Source organism: Mus caroli, unplaced genomic scaffold (assembly GCF_978045245.1).
Source record: "Mus caroli unplaced genomic scaffold, Mus_caroli_1 scaffold_8, whole genome shotgun sequence".
NCBI classification, from domain to species: domain Eukaryota; kingdom Metazoa; phylum Chordata; class Mammalia; order Rodentia; family Muridae; genus Mus; species Mus caroli.
This window is the reverse complement of record NW_028227263.1, coordinates 41446682-41465263: the sequence shown is the minus strand read 5'-3', so window position 1 is coordinate 41465263 and position 18582 is coordinate 41446682. Positions and strand designations below refer to the sequence as shown.

Genomic DNA, 18582 nt, shown 5'->3' with positions numbered 1-18582 from the left:
GAAAATTTTCCAGTTTATGTTTTATATTTATTGATTAATTAATAAGACAGGCATAGCCTGGAACCATGAGGTACAGGCCAGCTGTAGTTGCAACTCTCTCTAGTGGAGAGAGAGGTGGGAAAGGAACTGTTCACCTTGTGTCCTATTAAGAGAAGCAGAACTAGAAACACATGGGCATTGATGAATAGCCTGATGCAAAAGGCCTGCACTGCCACTTAAGGCCATGGTAGTGTCTGGACCCTTGCTGCAGCTGAAGGCCCATATCTGAGTTTGTGGCATTTCAGCAGCAAGTATCTGTGTTGATGTATGTGACCCCTGTTACCACCAAATGCCAGGAGAAAGTCCATGGTTTGGGCTTCCAACTGAGGCTATGCTGATATCTGAGGGCCAAGCTGAATTGGTTCAGCCAACCCCTCACCAGCCATTGAGTTGGCCCCAGTGGTGATGTGGGTATGAGAGAGCTGACCCATCCCTTGACTACTTCCTAATACACTCTGGAGAGTCAACCCCATCCCCAATTGAGCAACATAAGAAAGCTGATCTTGGTAGATTTAATGTGGAAAAGCTCACCTGGTTCCTTGGGATCAGGAGAACTGGTAGACTAAGCAACCCAGCTACCACCCAGGCCCAAATCCAATGCCAATGCTGAGATGGCCTACCATAACATCTACCCTACCTACAGCTACAAGGTGCTGGAACTTCTGAAGGGGCTGGTCATAAAGAATCACAGCTGCAGGATCTCCAGCAACAATGGTATCATAAAGGAGTCTTGTTGAGGATCCAGTATTGATGGGGTCACTTATTGCAGTGACCATTTGCTTGCAAAGCTATTTGGAAGACAGGTATACTGTGTAATACACCGAGACACACTGCAGCTTCCACAGTGAGATTTTTGTATTGTTTTTTGAATTTAATTTTCATTTTTTTAAATTTATTTTGGTGAGAGATTACAAGGGTGGAGGATGCATATGGAAGAACTGGGAAATGAGTGAAGCTGGGGTGAATGATGTGAAAACCACAAAGAATCAATAAAATTATGAAAAATTAATGAACACATGTGCTCATATCTTCATGAATAAACACTCAAAAGTATTTGATTTGTTTGTTTATATTTGTATTCCATATACCTACATGTTTCAGAGGTTGGGTTTCTTCCTACTATCTCATTGTAAAGAAAAACTGTTACTAACAATTTCAAAACAAATTAAAATGTTTTGTGTAATGCTGAACGTAAGTGGATATTAGCCCAGAAACATAGAACACCCAAGATACAATTTGCAAAACACAAAAAAGTCAAGAAGAGGGAAGACCAATGGGTGGATACTTCATTCCTTCTTAGAATAAGGAACAAAATACCCATGAAGGAGTTACAGAACAAAGTTTGGAGCTAAGACGAAAGGATGGACTATCCAAAGACTAACCCACCCAGGGATCCATCCCATAATCAGCCACCAAACCCAGACACTATTGCATATGCCAGAAAGATTTTGCTGGAGACCCTGTTATAGCTGTCTCGTATGAGGCTATGCCAGTGCCTGACAAATACAGAAGTGGACGCTCACAGTCATCTATAAGATGGAACACAGGGCTCCCAATGGAGAAGCTAAAGAAAGCACCCAAGAAGGTGAAGGGGTCTGCAACCCTATAGGTGGAACAACAATATGAACTAACCAGTACCCTCAGAGTTCCTATCTCTAGCTGCATATGTAGCAGAAGATGGCCTAGTCGGCCATCACTGGGAAGAGAGGCACCTTGGTATTGCAAACTTTATATGCCCCAGTACAGGGGAATGCCAGGGCCAAGAAGTGGGAGTGGGTGGGTAGGGGAACAGGGCGAGGGGAGGGTATAGGGAACTTTCTCGATAGCATTTGAAATGTATATAAAGAAAATATCTAATAAAAGAATTTGGTTTGTAACTACAAAAAAAAAAAAAGAATTCTTTTTAATTCATTTTTTGAAAATTCCATCCATGCACATCATGTATTTTGATCAAATCTCTTCTCATTTCCTCCCATAGAGTTCTTCTCTGTCCTCCATACCAATTTCCTCCAAATTTTATGGGATCCTTTAAAAAAAAAAAAACATTTCATTCCCTTAGTGCTACTAATATGTACTAGAGTATGTAGCTGCAATCAAGCAAAACCACAAACAAGCAAAAACCGACCCAGCTCTTCCTCTCACGCCTGCCATCCATTGTCAATAGTCCCTCTGTACTTTGTGACCCCCACCTCCCCATCCACACCAGATATTTTGTCTGGCTTAATCATGTGCAGGTCAAGACTTCCAAAAACCACAATGTAGAAAGTCATTTTTCTGTTTTTACTGAAAGTGTTATCAGTACCAGTATCTAAAATTATAATCCTAACAAACCAACTAAGAAAGTGTAAAATGGCACAATTAACTGAGAAATTTCATTAGTTCTGCATATATCATCTCTATGATGTAATGTTATAATTCTCAGATTTTATTAAAAACTTTGGGCAACGAAGGGATTCGTAGGAATATTTATGTAATCTAAGTCTAATGGATTTGCTATGAATAACTAACATGTATACAATGGTATGTAAGTCAGAGATAGTAGGTATATTTTGTTATAATTGGTGAGGATTTGGGATTGAAGACATCCACTACTTTTGTGCTAAAATAGATCCTTCACTGTATAGTAGTTTTATGTCATTAGGTACACTCATGAATATGTTTAAAATTGCAGTGTCTTCTTCATGAATTCTTCCTTTAATCAGTATATGTAAATGTCTTTCTTCTCTAACTAGTTTTGATTTGATGTTTATTTTTTCAGCCATAAAATGAAACAAAAAAGTCCTAGGAATGGGACAACTCCTTCTAATAGTTGGTCTGGATACTCCAATTACTCCTCAAAACAATGCATATTATTAATGTGACATTTAGTTTCTCCTCAGGGACTATGTTTAGGCCCCTATCGATATAGTCACTGTACACTTAGAACACAGGACTAAGATGAGCCAAGCTGGATCTGACACTGAAGCCTCTTCTCTGTGGTCTGGCTTCCATGGTTTTATAAAATACGATGAAAACTGCTGAGGAAGGGAAGCTACTAAACAGTGCTGCTCAGATGTAACAGCTGACCATTACTAGCATAACAGGATGTGCATAAAGGCTTAACAAACAGCACTCACATGTTGGTGGTAACCAACAACTGTCACATTGGATTTAATTCCACTCAACAGGAGGAAAAATCACTCTTGGCACTGGAAATCTAACATGGGATTAGCTAGGTCATGGACCTGAGAAAAGAAACTATTATCCAAACATTGTCAGCCATAAAATTTAAATCATTCTTGTACCTACAGATAAGTGTAGCTACCATTAATCAGCAAAAAGTTTATCTTCACAGCAAATGGAGACCACCACAGAAAACCATAACTGGATATAGTGCAAGAGTTCAATTGATTGTGGAGATCCCAGCTATAATAGATACATATAAATCATAGCTCCTGCATCTGTCACTCAGGGAATATCCAGAAAGAGGGGACAGGAATTTTGTAAGAGCCAGAATGCCAGGAATACTGTGAACACTTTCACCTAGAAATGGCTACATACACAATACCAGAACAATGGCAATATCAACAGATGTGATCATTTGGAAGTGGGAATCTCACAGGGTCTCACACCTAAACAAAGAACTACATGCAACTGAGAGCTGCTAGAACAATTAGCCTCTTCCAGAAATGTGTCCATTAATTGTTTATACAATACAAACTCTGGTCAGCTCTGAAACCATATACAGGAATCACAGAAATGTTCTCAAGTTGTGTGTAGACACACATACATACATATATGTGTAACAATAATAATCAAAGCAAGAGAGGATATACAGTTGACAGTGGAGCATGGATATGATGTTCTACACAGAGAAGCCTCAAGGGGCTGAGGAAGAAAAGGAGTGGGGAAGATGATGAGACTCTATTTCAATTAAAAACATATTTTCATATGTAAAAATATTGGATGATTAAAAAATTGCACCGACAAAGAAACATAGGCACACACACACACACACACACACACACACACACACACACACACACACAGAGAGAGAGAGAGAGAGAGAGAGAGAGAGAGAGAGAGAGAGAGAGAGAGAAACCTTGCTTGTTTCTTGAAACCTTTTGCTTAGACTACCTTTTCCCATCCTTTGTTTACATTAAGGTAAAGTGGATTTATTGGTAGTAGCAAATGTTGGTAGATGAACAGTTACTTAGTCCGTTCTGGAGGCTAGTCTGTGTCTTTTGACTGGCTAACTAATTAAGACTATCAATATTAAGAATTCTTATCGAAAGGTGTTTATTAAATCATGGGCATTTGTCCTTTTCTCAGAGTCTCCCAGTTTCCCAACTGCTTTAACACTGATATAATGCTTTATACTTTCTTGTACCCTCACGGGTATGTTTCTCTTTTTATTCAGTCTAAAGATATCCTTTCTAATATACTCTGTAAAACTTGCTTAATAGTCATGAATTCCTTCAGAGTTGTTTTTTGTTTTGTTTTTCTTTGTTTGGAAAGTTTTTTCCTCCTTCATTTATAACAGAGAGTTTTGCTGGATATAATAACCTGATTTAGCAGTTATTGTCTTTCAGAGCATGAAATACACCATTCCAAGTTCCCTAGCTTCCAGTCTTTCTACAGCTAAATCTCTTGTTTTTTTTTTTTTTTTTTTTTCTCTTTAAGGATTCAGTATATATTTGTGTCTGTATTTTAGTATATTATTTACAATGTGACATGGAGGGTTCTTTTTGGGCTTTTCTGTTTGTTTCACAAAATGCCTCTCACACTTCAGTGGAATCACATTCCCTAGACTTGGGAAATTCTCTTCTAAGATTTTAATATTTTAATATATCTCACGTTTTCTATTTTTTCATTATATTTTTCTTCTATTTGCATGATTCATAAATTTTTCTTTTCATAAAATCCCATAGATCTCCTGTGTTCTATTTTTATTTTGTTTATCTTCTTCATGGTCATTATGGGTCATCTGTCTTTCCATCATCCACTGATATTTTTTTCCATTTACTGATTTATGCAGACCTTTTTATTTGACTTATTGAACTTTTACAATATCAGGTTGTCTTTTTTTAGTGCTGATACTTGTTATTGAAGTCTGCTTTCACATCCTATATTGACTGTTTCTTTTATTTTCCCCCTTCTTTCCTTTCCATTTTAATTCTTTTCTTTCTTTCTTTCTTTCTTTCTTTCTTTCTTTCTTTCTTTCTTTCTTTCTTTCTCTCTCTCTCTTCCTTCCTTCCTTCCTTTCTTCCTTCCTTTCTTTCTTTCTGGATTTCTGAAAGAACACAGGCTGCCGATTGATGTCTCCATGCCTCACCCTCCTGGAACCACAATTATTTCATTCTTCCCTTCTCTCTTTTGTTGTACCTTGAGGCACAGCTTCCTCATCTTCCCCTTTGCCCCAATTGTTCTCCCTTCTCTCCTTCCTCTATTGTAACCAATGGTAACTAATGGTTTTATTTTGCATTTTTTATTTCTTCTCATGATTGAGGAAAAAAGGAGAGTGCATTTTAAAAAGACAAGGAGATGGAGAAAGAGGGGACATGTAGGCAGAGATGGCTTGCTAAACTGGAAGAGGGTACTAAATAAAGGTGGCATTAATATGAAGGAGACATAGTTGGGCGTGGTACAGATTCTGAAATGGTCTTTCCCCTGCTTGGTTGGGATTTGTCTTGACTATTCATATTCTTTCGTGGGTTCCAGATAGAAGTCATAGTACCGAGAAGTCCTTTAACAGTTGTACCAGAGGTTTTTGTTCCATCAGCAGAGAAATTCTTTATAGTTGAGTTGCGAATGCTTGTCCCACTCTTGGATAGACCCATCCAGTGACTGGCATGTTGATAGAATGTGCAGATGTTTTCTACTGCAGCCTCTGGCTTCCACCAAGACACATATTATTTGGTTCTGATTCAAAGTGTCTTCCCTGCATTCTACAGGTATTCTGATGCCAGATTTTAGTGTATAGCTGTATAACACATGCTCTTGAGTTTTCCCAAGACATCAAACCACTAGAACAGCATTTTAACTCAAACAAATCAGTGTCCTCTACACAAAGGATAAACAGGCTGAGAAAGAAATTGGGGAAACAACACCCTTCACAATAGTCACAAATAATACAAAATACATTGGTGTGACTCTAACTAAGCAAGTGAAAGATCTGTATGACAAAATCTTCAAGTCTCTGAAGAAAGAAATCAAAAAAGATCTCAGAAGTTGGAAAGATCTTCCATGTTCATGGATTGGTAAGATTAATATATTAAAAATGGTCATCTTGCCAAAAGAAACCTACAGATTCAATGCAGTCTCCATCAAAATTCAACTCAATTCTTCACAGAGTTAGAAAGAGCAATTTGCAAATCCATCTGGAATAACAAAAACAAAAACAAAAACAAAAACAACAACAACAAAAAAAAACCTAGGATAGTGAAAACTATTCTTAACAATAAAAGAACTTCTGGTGGAATCAACATCCCTGACCTCAAGCTGTACTATAGAGCAATGGGTTTTGTTTTGTTTTTATTAGATATTTTCTTTATTTACATTTCAAATGTTATCCGCTTTCCTGCCCCCCCCCTCTGAAGAACAGCCTCCTTCTATTCCCTCCCTCCTCCTTCTTCTCACCAACACACACACACTCCCCTCTTCTGGCCCTGGCATCCCCCCATACTGGAACATACAGCCTTCATAGGACAAAGGGCTTCTCCTCCCACTGATGTCCGACTAGGCCATTCTCTGCTTCACATGCAGCTGGAGCCATGAGTCCCACCATGTGTGCTCGTTGGTTGGTGATTTAGTCCCTGTGAACTCTAGGGTTACTGACTAGTTCATATTGTTGTTCCTCCTATGGGGCTGCAAAACCCTTCAGTTCCCTGGGTCCTTTCTCTAGCTTCTTCATTGGGGATCCTATGTTCAGTTCAATGGATGGCTGTGAAAATCCACTCTGTATTTGTGAGGCACTGGCAGAGCCTCTCAGGAGAGAGTTATATCAGAATTCTTAGTGTCTTTCCCTCCCCCTGCCAGTGCTGCCCTTTGCTTCTTTTTCTCCTTCTCAACCATCACTTTTTCTACTCTTAATATTTTCTGTGATAAGAAGTACAGTGTAGACTTTCCTAGGCTCTGTCTTGAATTCAGTTGTTGGCGCTTCTGTTTCCTTTTTGAGCATTCCATACATGTATACAAAAACATGATTATTCTTCTTCCCCAAATACCCACCTCAAAACTTTTTGTCTTTTATATTTTAGAACATGTAAGTCCATTTAACACTGCTTATATGTCATGAAAATAATATTCAGTCTTGTTTGTGGCTCTGCTATGAATCAAGTGCAACATTGGAGCTCTTAAACTTTTTTTTTTCATGGAACATAGAGAGGTTATAGGTGACAGGCCAAATGTGTTCATGACATGATAAGTTTATGTGTACATGACAAAATAAGTTTAGACTTATTTCAGATATGAATTTCTCTTCATAGACAACCTTTATGAGAACACTTCGAATATGTTGACTAGGGTTGAAGAAAAGCATCACTATAAAAATACGTTGGCATCCACATCCCTAAGTTATTGAGCCTCAATTTTTCAAAACACACAAATCAATTGACAAGCATTTTCTCTTTAAAAGATTCATTTATTTTTTATTGCTTGGTTAGCACCACCTGCATCCAGTTCCCATAGAGGTCAGAAGAGGGCAACTGATCCTTTGGAACTGAAGTTGCAAATGTTTGTGAACCACCAAGTGTATGCTGAGAATTGAACCTTTGTCCTCTTCAAGAACAACCAGTGCTTTTAACCTCTGAGCCATTTCTCCAGCCCCTGGTGTATATTTTCTTGATGTATTAATAATGGGTTTTTGTTCAATATGGTATTTAACAAGATGTTCATGGCCTTCTAGTCACAAACAGAATCACATTTGGACTCAAAAGACCAGAGCAGTACACATTTGGAGAAACAGTATTCTTCACAGCATGGTTAAATTCCCATATTGCAAACTCAGAAAGTAACAATTTTTAGAGTTTTCATATTCTAGGTGGCTATTGACAGGAACATAGGAGTAAGGAAGATACAGAAGGCTTGAAGAGTGACACAAGAGCAAAACTCGTCATCAGAAATTCTGATGCCACTTTGCTGACACTAGAATGATGCTGCAGACTCTATAGTTTTGGGTCTGGAGAAAGTGGTAAAGTGTAAGATTATAATCTTTAAAATGTAAATAAGGACTTCCATGCAATTCTCAATTCTGTTCACTAATAGCAGTGTGATATTCATTAGCTTATCAATCTTTCAGTGTCACCATTTTTCTAATAAATGCTGATTATTAAAACTACCTTCTTCATAGTTACCTTGAAAACAAATACACATACTGTATTTATGATTAATAGTGTGGTCAATGGTTATTGTGGTTGATGTAGTTGTTAAATCTATTTTAAAAAATAAAAGTGGTCAAAAGTTCAAAAGTAAACAAGTACAGAAGAAATAAGAAATCCCCATTTCACACATGAGTATCTTGAGTTTAGAGAACCTGAGTTAGGATACTGAACAAGTGAGTAGAGAAGAGAAAAGAAAGCTGAGGAGGAACAGAGAGAGAGAGAGAGAGAGAGAGAGAGAGAGAGAGAGAGAGAGAGAGAGAGAGAGAGAGAGAGAGAGAGAGCTTAAGAATTATCAATGAGAGGCAGCTGTCTAAGGGTTAGCTACTGGAGATGCCAGTTATCAAAGGGGGTAAACACTCCATATCTGGTGACATCGGGTCATGACCTGCACTTGTGGTGTCTTGAATGAAAATAACCCCACTGACTCATTATTGGAGGTGTGGCCTTGTTAGAGAAGTTGTGTCCTTGTGGATGAAGTGTGTCACTGGGGCAGGGAGGAACTGTGGGGAGTGAGTGGGTAGAGGACACTTTAGGTTTTAGACTCTCAAGCCAAGGCAAGTGTTACTCTCTTTTGCTGCCTGCCAGTCTGGAGGTAGAACTTTGCACTTGCTGTCTAAGACCACGTTTACCTTCATGCCCCATGCTTCCTGCCAGGATAACGATGGACTAACCCTCGGAACTGGAAACCAGCTCCAATGAAATGTTTTGTTTTACAAGATTTTCTGTGGTCATGGTGTCTCTTCAGAGCAATAAAACCCTAAGATAACACTCAAGACCTTTTCCTATTCAGTCTCTGAATACAAATCTCTCTGTTGTTCCTCCATTCTACAAATAGATGTAACATCCTGATTGTTGTTACTTAGCCATTATCTCTGCTTATATAGTTTATTTTTCTAATTAATTCCCATCTGCTGCTTCTTAAATATCTGCATACATTCATGATTTGCCTCATATTTTTCTTTTGCAGTAAAGTCTCTACTCACCTCTGAAATTAATCAGTGATTATCTTGAGTATTACAATAATCTCTGTGTTACAATTAGCATGTGTTGGTTTTTAAGTGGTCATTCTTTTGCCTTTTCTATCCCCTACTAAATTAGGAATTAGCTGTACTTTATTAAATCCCTTATTTTTTGTGTCTAACAGAGTTAGCCACACAGAACAAACTCAGAAAAGCGTGGTAGCCAATATTGTTTAACAATCTTGTGACTAGTTAATGAAAGAGTCTCCCTAGGGAGGAGAGGCCCTTGGTCTTGCCAAGATCATATGCCCCAGTACAGGGAAATGCCAGGGCCAGGAAGCAGGAGTGGGTGGGTTGGGGAGCAGGGTCGGGGGGGGGGGACAGGTTATAGGGAACTTTCAGGATAGTATTTGAAATGTAAATGAAGAAAATACATAATTAAAAAAAAAAAAACTCCTAACCGCCCTTTACCAATCAATGGCAGGTGTGCCATTGAAGGGCTCTGATAACCAATCAGCTCCTGGTAGTTGAAGCAATGCCCTTTTTTCTATTTAGATTCAATTTTCCCCTTGAACTCATCCTCTGTGCTCAGGATTTGTTGGTTTTTGTTTTCTTTGTTGATAACTGTAGCTTGTAAGAAATGTGGGCATGGTTTAATGAAGCATTTCACTGTTGGGATAAAAGAGTTTGCCATTTCAAGAAGATGAAAGGACATACTGGCTCTACTTGCAGGAGGAAAGGCTAGAAAACATTTAAAATTTTGAATTAATGGGTTACCCTATAGAAAAATGATCTGTCATAAACCAAACAGTGAAGGGGAAGAAGGGAAGAATTTCAATTCATACAATTTAAATGAAACATGACTTTTCAAGCAAATGAAGTTTCTTTTGGATTGCAGAAACTAAACAATATTTATATGTATAATTCAAGTATTATTTGCTTTAAATGGGCTTATTGGGAAATGTTATCATTTTTACTATTTTCTACAGAGAAAATATTTTCTCTGCCCACTGTGATGTGCAGAAGGAATCAGTATTGATACTAGCTGCTTGTAACAGTAGCAGTTTAGCCAATTTGCTAGTGTTTATCAGAAGCCATACTGTGGAGGGTGTGGAAGTCAACCTTGTGAAGGAATAAGTTGGATGGAGATTGAGCTTCCCCAGGCTCCTTCGACCCCTCAAAGTGTCCTGATCTGCCACACGTGGCATTAGATCTAAGATGGCTCCTGGAACACCTGCATGACAGCAAAAAGGAACCCCATCAAGTTGGTGGCTGCTTCCCCCATTCTTATGGAAGTCCTTACATGTGACAATACACCCCCCTCACACACACACACACACTCCTCCTGAGTTACTTCATTAGGCAGAGCTTTCTTTGGAGCTTAGTGATGGTGTGGTAAGATATGATTGATCAAGGATTTAGGGGCTTGGGATTGGCTCAAACACTGTGTATATGCTTATGGGCCAGGCAATAAACTTAGATCTGAACCCTGAGGCTGGAGTTGTATTTCCCAGGGATTCACCACATGACTCAGTTGCCTCTCGCCCCCATCTTTTATCCTATTCCTACATCTGCTGTCCAAATAGGACCCTCCAAAAGTCCTGTGTGATGAAGAGTGGGTGAGTGGACCTCTCCAAGAAAAGTGGGCCATACTAGCTTTCAGAGAAAATATGATCAATCGAAGGTCTTAAAAGGGATCTTGGAGAGGAGGTAGCTGACATGTTCTGAAAAGAAACTACCTTTTATGAGTAAGTTCTGGACTTACATCCATGGATGTTAGCAGGCAAATTTTGTGATGAGCATACCTGGGAAGGGGTAGCGGCACAGAAGAAGGAACTGCCTTTGCCCTTCTTCCTAGTAGTCTGGTTCATCCTGAGCTTCCTCTGCTGTTCTGTGTTAGATCCACAGTCCTTGCCTGTACTGCTAACAAGTTCTGGGGATGACTCTTCAGAAGGCATCCTCAAAAGGCTCAGTGGGTGCAGCTGCTTCCATAGATAAGGAGACAGCGAGCCAGAAAATATTGTCATCCCTGTAGATAAAGGTGGGGCTCTATTTGGCCCTAATCTGATAGACTTTGAAAAGGAGAGTGGAGGAAGGGGGTGGGGAAAGTCACCACCGCAGTACCTCTGGCTTGTAGCTAATAAGAATACATCTGAAACTAATGTACCTGAAACAACAGGCATGACCAGTTCTGCCACCCACCCCTACTCTCTGGGGGAGAGAAGGATGGGGAGTAAGCATTCAGGACACCTCTCCAATGATTCCTCTTTATGAGGCAAAACTGCATCCCTCATCAGAGGCACCTGTACCAGTAGTTCCAGTAGCGTTACACCCTCCTGTGCTATATCCCTCAGCAGCAGCACCTGTACCAGCATTCCCAGCAACCTTATGCCCTCCTGTGGGAAGTGATCCCCAACAGAGAACCTGGAACCTTACTCTAAGGAAGTGCTGAAAAATATAGGAAGGCAGTTCATGAAAATGGGCTATGCTCTCCTCTTGAGGAAGAGATGTTTGAATCCACAGCCACTATTCTGAATACCCCACAGGATTGGAAGACTATGAGATCTATATTATTGGGGGTGAATTTCTACAATGGAAGGTGGAATTTTATGATGGGGCTGAGATTCTCAGACAGGGTAACTTAGGTACACAAGAAGCCATCCCACCTGAAGCCTTGCAAGGAGAGGATAATTATAGCTCTCCTGCTGCTCAAATGTAGGGACCACCAAACTACTTTGATCAGGTCCATCTTTGTGCCATGCATGCAGTCAGGAAAGTTACTGAACATGCTAAGGTCCTGTTCAGAAGCCCAAAGCAAAAGCTCAATGAATATTTTGCAGATTTTACATATTGAGTCCAAGAGACTGTTGACTGTTGGGTAAGTCATCATGTGGCCACTGAAACTTTAGGTAAGGAGCTTATCTGGGAGGGGGCTACTACCAAGGCCTGTTAGGCTATTTCTCTTACCCACAGTGGGGAAAATAGAGGGCTCAATCAACTCAACCTGAGACAAATGGAATAGTTATGGAAATACAGAAAGTCTACAAGCTGCTTTGACCATGCTCCTAAAGGTAAGAGAGGAAGATAAGAAAATAAAAGGATGTTGGAGCTCTGGAGGCCAGGGACATTTTGCCAGACAATGTCCAAATAATGTGCAGGAAAAGAAAAAGACCCTCCCCCCGGCTTTGTCCTAAATGAAGAAAGGGGTTCCTTTGGGACAAGGATTGCCTATCAAACACATCAGGGATGAGCAATCTTTAAAAATCTTCCAGCAGGGCAAACCCAACCCCTCTAGCAAGGAGGAAACAAATTCCTAAAATATTAAGGACCATTCCATTGGTCATAATCAAGCCAGACTGAGACTCAAGCTAGAGAATACCATATTTGGAGGCAAAATTGACAAAGGAGCAGAGTGCACTTGCCTCTGAAAAGAAGAGTTACCTGCATTCTGGAAACAGCCCTGGGCCTCAAGTTAAGGACTGGGTCAGTCGGGCTGGATCAGGAAGAGGGGCTGGGTGCTCACCATGGCTGGACCAGGCACTGCCCACTTCCACATCCGGGGAATTCTCCTCCATCCAAGCCTGTCCCCTCCCCTCTTTTCCCTGTCTGGCCCCGCCACCTCCTCACCCCAAGGCAGCGCAGCAGGTCCACCTTAAACAGGTGGTCTGGGGTTTGGGGGGCAGAGCATCAGTGGCAGTGTGGCCATAAAGCTGAAGTACATGTTTCTTGCCTACTTCCTGGTATCAATTGCTGGCCTCCTCTCCATGTTGGTGCAATTTGGCTGGTCTTGTGACTGCCTCCCTCCACTGTGGGCAACAGCTGAGCAGCATCAGCAGAAGATTTTCCAGTTGCGAACTGATCTCTGTTGCCCACCCTCTGCCCCAGCCTAGCTCACTGAACCCAAGGCCCTGCCTACATCTATGTCCTTACCCTGCAAAGATCAGTGGCTTAGGGAAGGTGAACCAGACTGGGTCTGACCCAAGAGTAGAACAGAGCAACAAGGTACTGGACTGGCTCTGTAGCCAAAGGGGTGCTGGTGTGGGGAAGAAGGACCCACAGCTTTCAGGGTCCCAAGGAGTTGTGTAATTTGCTACAACCAGGAGCTCTTTAAGGAGATGCACTCAATAGAGTTCCAATTCTCCCTAACACTAACATGGACCTGTGACAAATACTATATTGAATTCACTTGGTATACTCTTCAGCACTCACCATTACCCCTTTTGTAGACAGAATATTTCTAACAGCCCTCTGGGTTAACACTGCTGAAATGTTACCCACTCCTAATTGTGATGTCCTTTACTCAGAATCTGCTTTCATGGGCATTTAACTCTCACCCTATGGCTCAGGTAGTTTTGCTAGCTCTCATGGGAAGTTGGAAAATCATTTCCTTAAACATATTTTTTCCCATCATTCCTATAATTAATATGCTCTATTTCCTTGCTAGTTATCTAAGGTTTTGTGAGAGTTGCTGTTCTTATCCCTCCACTCGGAATCCTGCCTGGCTATAGGAAGTGGCCACTTCAGAATCCATATCCCTCATTGTTAGGAGTTTCAGCTAGTATTATCCTGATAGACACCCTGGGGCCTTCCCTTTTCCAAGTCTCTGTCACACCCTAGATATGTCCCTCAGAAAACAGATAATAACAGAATTTATCCACAAATCCTTCAACCTATAATTTGTCCCGACTACAAGATGTGCAGGGACAAAGATAGAATAGAGATAGAGAAAATGGCCAACCAATGACTGTCCAAACTGAGACCCATCCAATGGGCAAGACCCAATCTCTGACACTATTAATGCTATTCTGTTATAGTTGTAAACAGTATTCTAGCATAACTGCCATCTGACAGGCCACACCCATCAGCTGACCAAAACAGATGCGGAGACCCACATCAAATATTAGATGGAGCTCAGGGAGTCTTGTGAGAGAGTCTGAGGGAAGTAGATGAATTGACACTATTAACTTGCATTTTTCCTGAAATTATTCATTTCTTTTCACACTCTAAGAAAATTACTTGTTTTTTGTTTGTTTGTTTGTTTTGTTTTGTTTCAGCAATGCTGTTCTTGTATCCACTAAACAATTTGATTACACTTTCCCCAATCTGCTTGGTCTTGACTCCATAAACAACTGGATTCATGGTAGGGGGCAGTAGCAGGTAGAGTTTAGTCACTGTGATGTGGATGTGATGGGGAATAGTGTGTCCTCCAAAACAATGAGTGAATAAAGTAAAAAGGGCAGGTACATAAGTGATCACAATAGCATCATATAACTGTCCCTAGTGACGCTATGCTGGTGCCTGGCAAACACAGAAGTGGATGCTCACAGTCAGCTATTGAATGGAACACAGGCCCCCCAATGGAGGAGCTAGAGAAAGTACCCAAGGAGCTAAAGAGGTCTGCAGTCCTATAGGTGGAACAACAATATGAACTAACCAGTACTCCCAGAGCTCGTACCTCTAGCTGCATATGTAGCAGAAGATTGCCTAGTGGGCCATCATTGGGAAGAGAGGCCCCTCGGTCTTGCAAACTTTATATGCCTCAGTACGGGGGAACACCAGGGCCAAGAAGTGGGAGTGAGTGGGTAGGGGAATGGTGGGGGAGGGAGAGTATAGGGGACTTTTAGGATAGCATTTGAAATGTAAATGAAGAAAATACCTAATAAAAATGTAAAAAAAATTGTCCATCTTGCTGAAAGCAATCTAAAGATTTAATGAAATCTCCATCAAAGTTACAACTCAATTTTTCATAGAGTTAGAAAGAATAATTCTCAAATTGATTTGGAATAACAAATAGCCCAGGATAGTGAAAACTATTTTCAAAAACAAAAGAACATCTGGGGGAATCATCATCCCTGACCTCATGTTATATTACAGAACTATAGTAATAATAATAAAAAAAACTGTATGATGTTGGCACTTACTAGATTTTAAACACTGGTGAAAACAAAGAAAAACAGTATTATCATTTTTCAGAAGGCCTTTAGGGACAGCAAACACAAGATCTGTACAGGTTCAAACCAAATCAAATCCTAGCACCAAGGAAAGGAAGTGGACCTAATTCCTATGCTTGGCCAGGATGCTATTTGCAACGTATACCGACTCTGAAAGGGAAAATCAATTTTCTCCAGCAGAATGTTATTAGGAATGTCGACCATACTGCAGGGTGGGCAGGCCCCATACCCAGTAGTAGATGGCAAACATAAAACAGACAACATATTTTTGGTTGTTTTGTTGGTATGTTTGTGGTGGTAGTGGTTGTTTGGGTATATATTTTTTTTTTATTTGGGTTTTGGTAGTTTTTATATTTGATTTTGTTATTTGGGAAGGGGGTGTTTTGGATGACCTGGGATGAGTTTCTGGAAAGAAAAAACATGACTAAAATATATTGTATGAAAAAATTAAATAAAAATAGAAAGAATAATATTAAAGTTATATGTTCTTCAATGTGTAGTTTCTAATAACTCTGATGATCATAAAAAATATTTCATTTCATTTTCTCATCAAAGGTTAATTTTACTACATTCTTATGACCTATGTACACATGTATATGCATTCACACACATGTACTCCTATTTCATAAAAGTTCTGAAAAAGTGAAAGAGACAGGGAAGGTGAGACACACTATCATATATATTGTAAAATGTTACACAAAAATGTTTTTTTATCTAGCTTGCTTATTCTGGGTTTATCAATTATTTAATGAATATATAAATTCACACATGTCTGCAAAATCACACATATTTGTTATCATGGGAACTTGACAATAGTGCATATATGCCTCCAGATATTTTATTGGTTAGATTTTCTCTGAAGCATTTTATTGTGCAGAGATTGATGCTGAATTAATTTGAAAAAAAAATTAAGTGATGTTGTCATTTAGGATAGTAATTATATAAGTCATTGTCATATTTGAAAAAAGAATAGAAATTGACATTTATAGATATACAAAAATTCATTAACACAATGTTTAGTTCTTAGATATCAAACTTTTTTTTTTCAAGACAGGGTTTCTCTGTATAGCCCTGACTGTCCCGGAACTCACTTTTTAGACCAGGCTGGCCTCAAATTCAGAAATCCACCTGCCTCTGTCTCCCAAGTGCTAAGATTAAAGGCATGCGCCACAGGTGCCCGGCGATAACAAACATTTTAACTGTCAGATTAATTGAATCTAAAAACCAATAAATCATACATGTGCACAAAATGTCCTTCTTCCAGATACAATCTTTTTAAAAAACTTTTCTTATCCTTTTTTGCATATATGCTTTATCCTATGTTTCCCTCACCATGTGACTCTTCTCAGTACACTGAAACATGGGAATACTGGACAGTCAGCTCTGCCTCCCTCAAACTAAATCACGTTTATAACTAATACAGTTAAGCATCTATATTTTATGTCTCAAGAGTGAGCAAATGAGTGTAATAATTCAAATACCATAGAAACCTGATGATATAACCTCCATAACAACACAAGTACATTTGATAAATCCACTTTTCATGGAGTTTAAAAGTTGAATACTCAGGGAAGAACAGAACTCTTGGACATTTGAAAAGAGAGAGTATTTATAAAGCTAACAAATATTAGAATTGCAATAGCCCACAAAATGTCAAAATATAGCTTGTCATATTCATATATATATATATATATACCTCAGCACTGAACCCATATTTTTTATATCAGCAACATGCTTGATCTAAGATTTTGTCTTTAAGAGAGAGGACAAAATTGTCCCAACTTACTGCAAGTTTGTCTTTTAAGCACAGAACAAGATTGACAATTAGCCTCCATGCATCATTTCATTACTTTTCTACTTATGTGTAATTCTGTACACACAAAAATATTTATACAGAATGAGTACACTGCATGTTAAATTCTACTTCTTATACTTTGGCAGAGCATTCCTTAAATTTCAAAGAATTCAGAACTTCTACAAATTAGATGTCTTAATGCTATTTCACTCATCTTCTATGAAATTTTTCTCCACTTTTTTCATGTCATAAGCAGTGTAAATGGTCATAATCTGCATTTGTTTTAGGTAAAACCCATTTTGTCTCCAACTAAAAACTTGATTATGCTTTCCCGAATCTGCTTGGTCTTGACTCCATAAACAATTGGGTTCATGGTAGGGGGCAGTAGCAGGTAGAGGTTAGCCACTATGATGTGGACATGGTGAGGAATAGTATGTCCTCCAAAACGATGAGTGAATAAAGTAAAAAGAGCAGGCACATAAGTGATCACAATAGCACAGATGTGAGATGTGCAGGTGCTGAAGGCCTTGTGACGAGCATCAGCAGAGGACAGGCTCACCACTGCTCTCAATATCATAGTGTAAGATACAGAGATACAGCAAATGTCAAACACACCAATCAATAGAGCAACCATGAGGCCATAGATTGCATTGGCCTTGGCATTGCCACAGGATACCTTGGCCACAGACATGTGGTCACAGTAAGTATGGGGGATAATAGTGCCTCTACAATAGGGCAAGCGCTTGGTGAGGAGAGTGAATGGAAAGATGAGCATTACACTCCTCAAGAGTGTAGCAAGACAAGCCTTGGCAATCACAGGGTTGGTGAGGATGGTAGCATAGCGTAGAGGATAGCAGATGGCTACATAGCGGTCTAGGGCCATGAGCATGAGCACACCAGACTCTGTTGCAGTAAACATGTGGACAAAGAACATCTGGACAAGGCAGGAATTAAATCCAATCTTCTTAAAATTGAACCAGAATATACACAGCATATTGGGCACTGTGGTTGTGCACAAGGTAACATCAGTGAAGGAAAGTAAGGCCAGGAAGTAGAACATGGGCCGGTGGAGAGCCTCCTCATGGCCAATGAGGTAGATAAGCCCACAGTTCCCCACCACAGCAATCATGTACATGAAGCAAAATGGCAGAGAGATCCAGACATGTGCATCTTCCAGCCCAGGAACACCATTCAGGATAAAGAATTCTGGGGTCAGGCTGGAGCTGTTGGCTCCAGACATAATGGCTGGCAGGATGAGAGCATTTTATACTCAGTAATAATATCAGTATCCTGGAAAAGAATATATATGAAGGGTAAGTAGAGAGCTTAGAAGAAGATAAATTATCCTCTTAAAATGAGAATTTTTTAAAAATTTGCAGGATTCTGTATAACTTTATAATCTATTTCCATTTTCCTGACTTTGTATATGATACTGACTTGTTGATTCAACAGTTTATTATTCAGCTTTCATTCTACAG

General features: G+C 39.6%; 1 protein-coding gene across 1 annotated transcript; it reads right to left on the bottom strand.

The window, feature by feature from the left end:
* Positions 1 to 17387: 17387 nt before the first annotated feature.
* On the bottom strand, positions 17388 to 18344 carry LOC110299009 (olfactory receptor 52N2-like). Its single transcript, XM_021168581.1, has one exon. It carries the CDS (start codon positions 18342 to 18344, stop codon positions 17388 to 17390), a length of 957 nt encoding a protein of 318 aa, XP_021024240.1.
* Between the last annotated feature and the right edge of the window lie 238 nt (positions 18345 to 18582).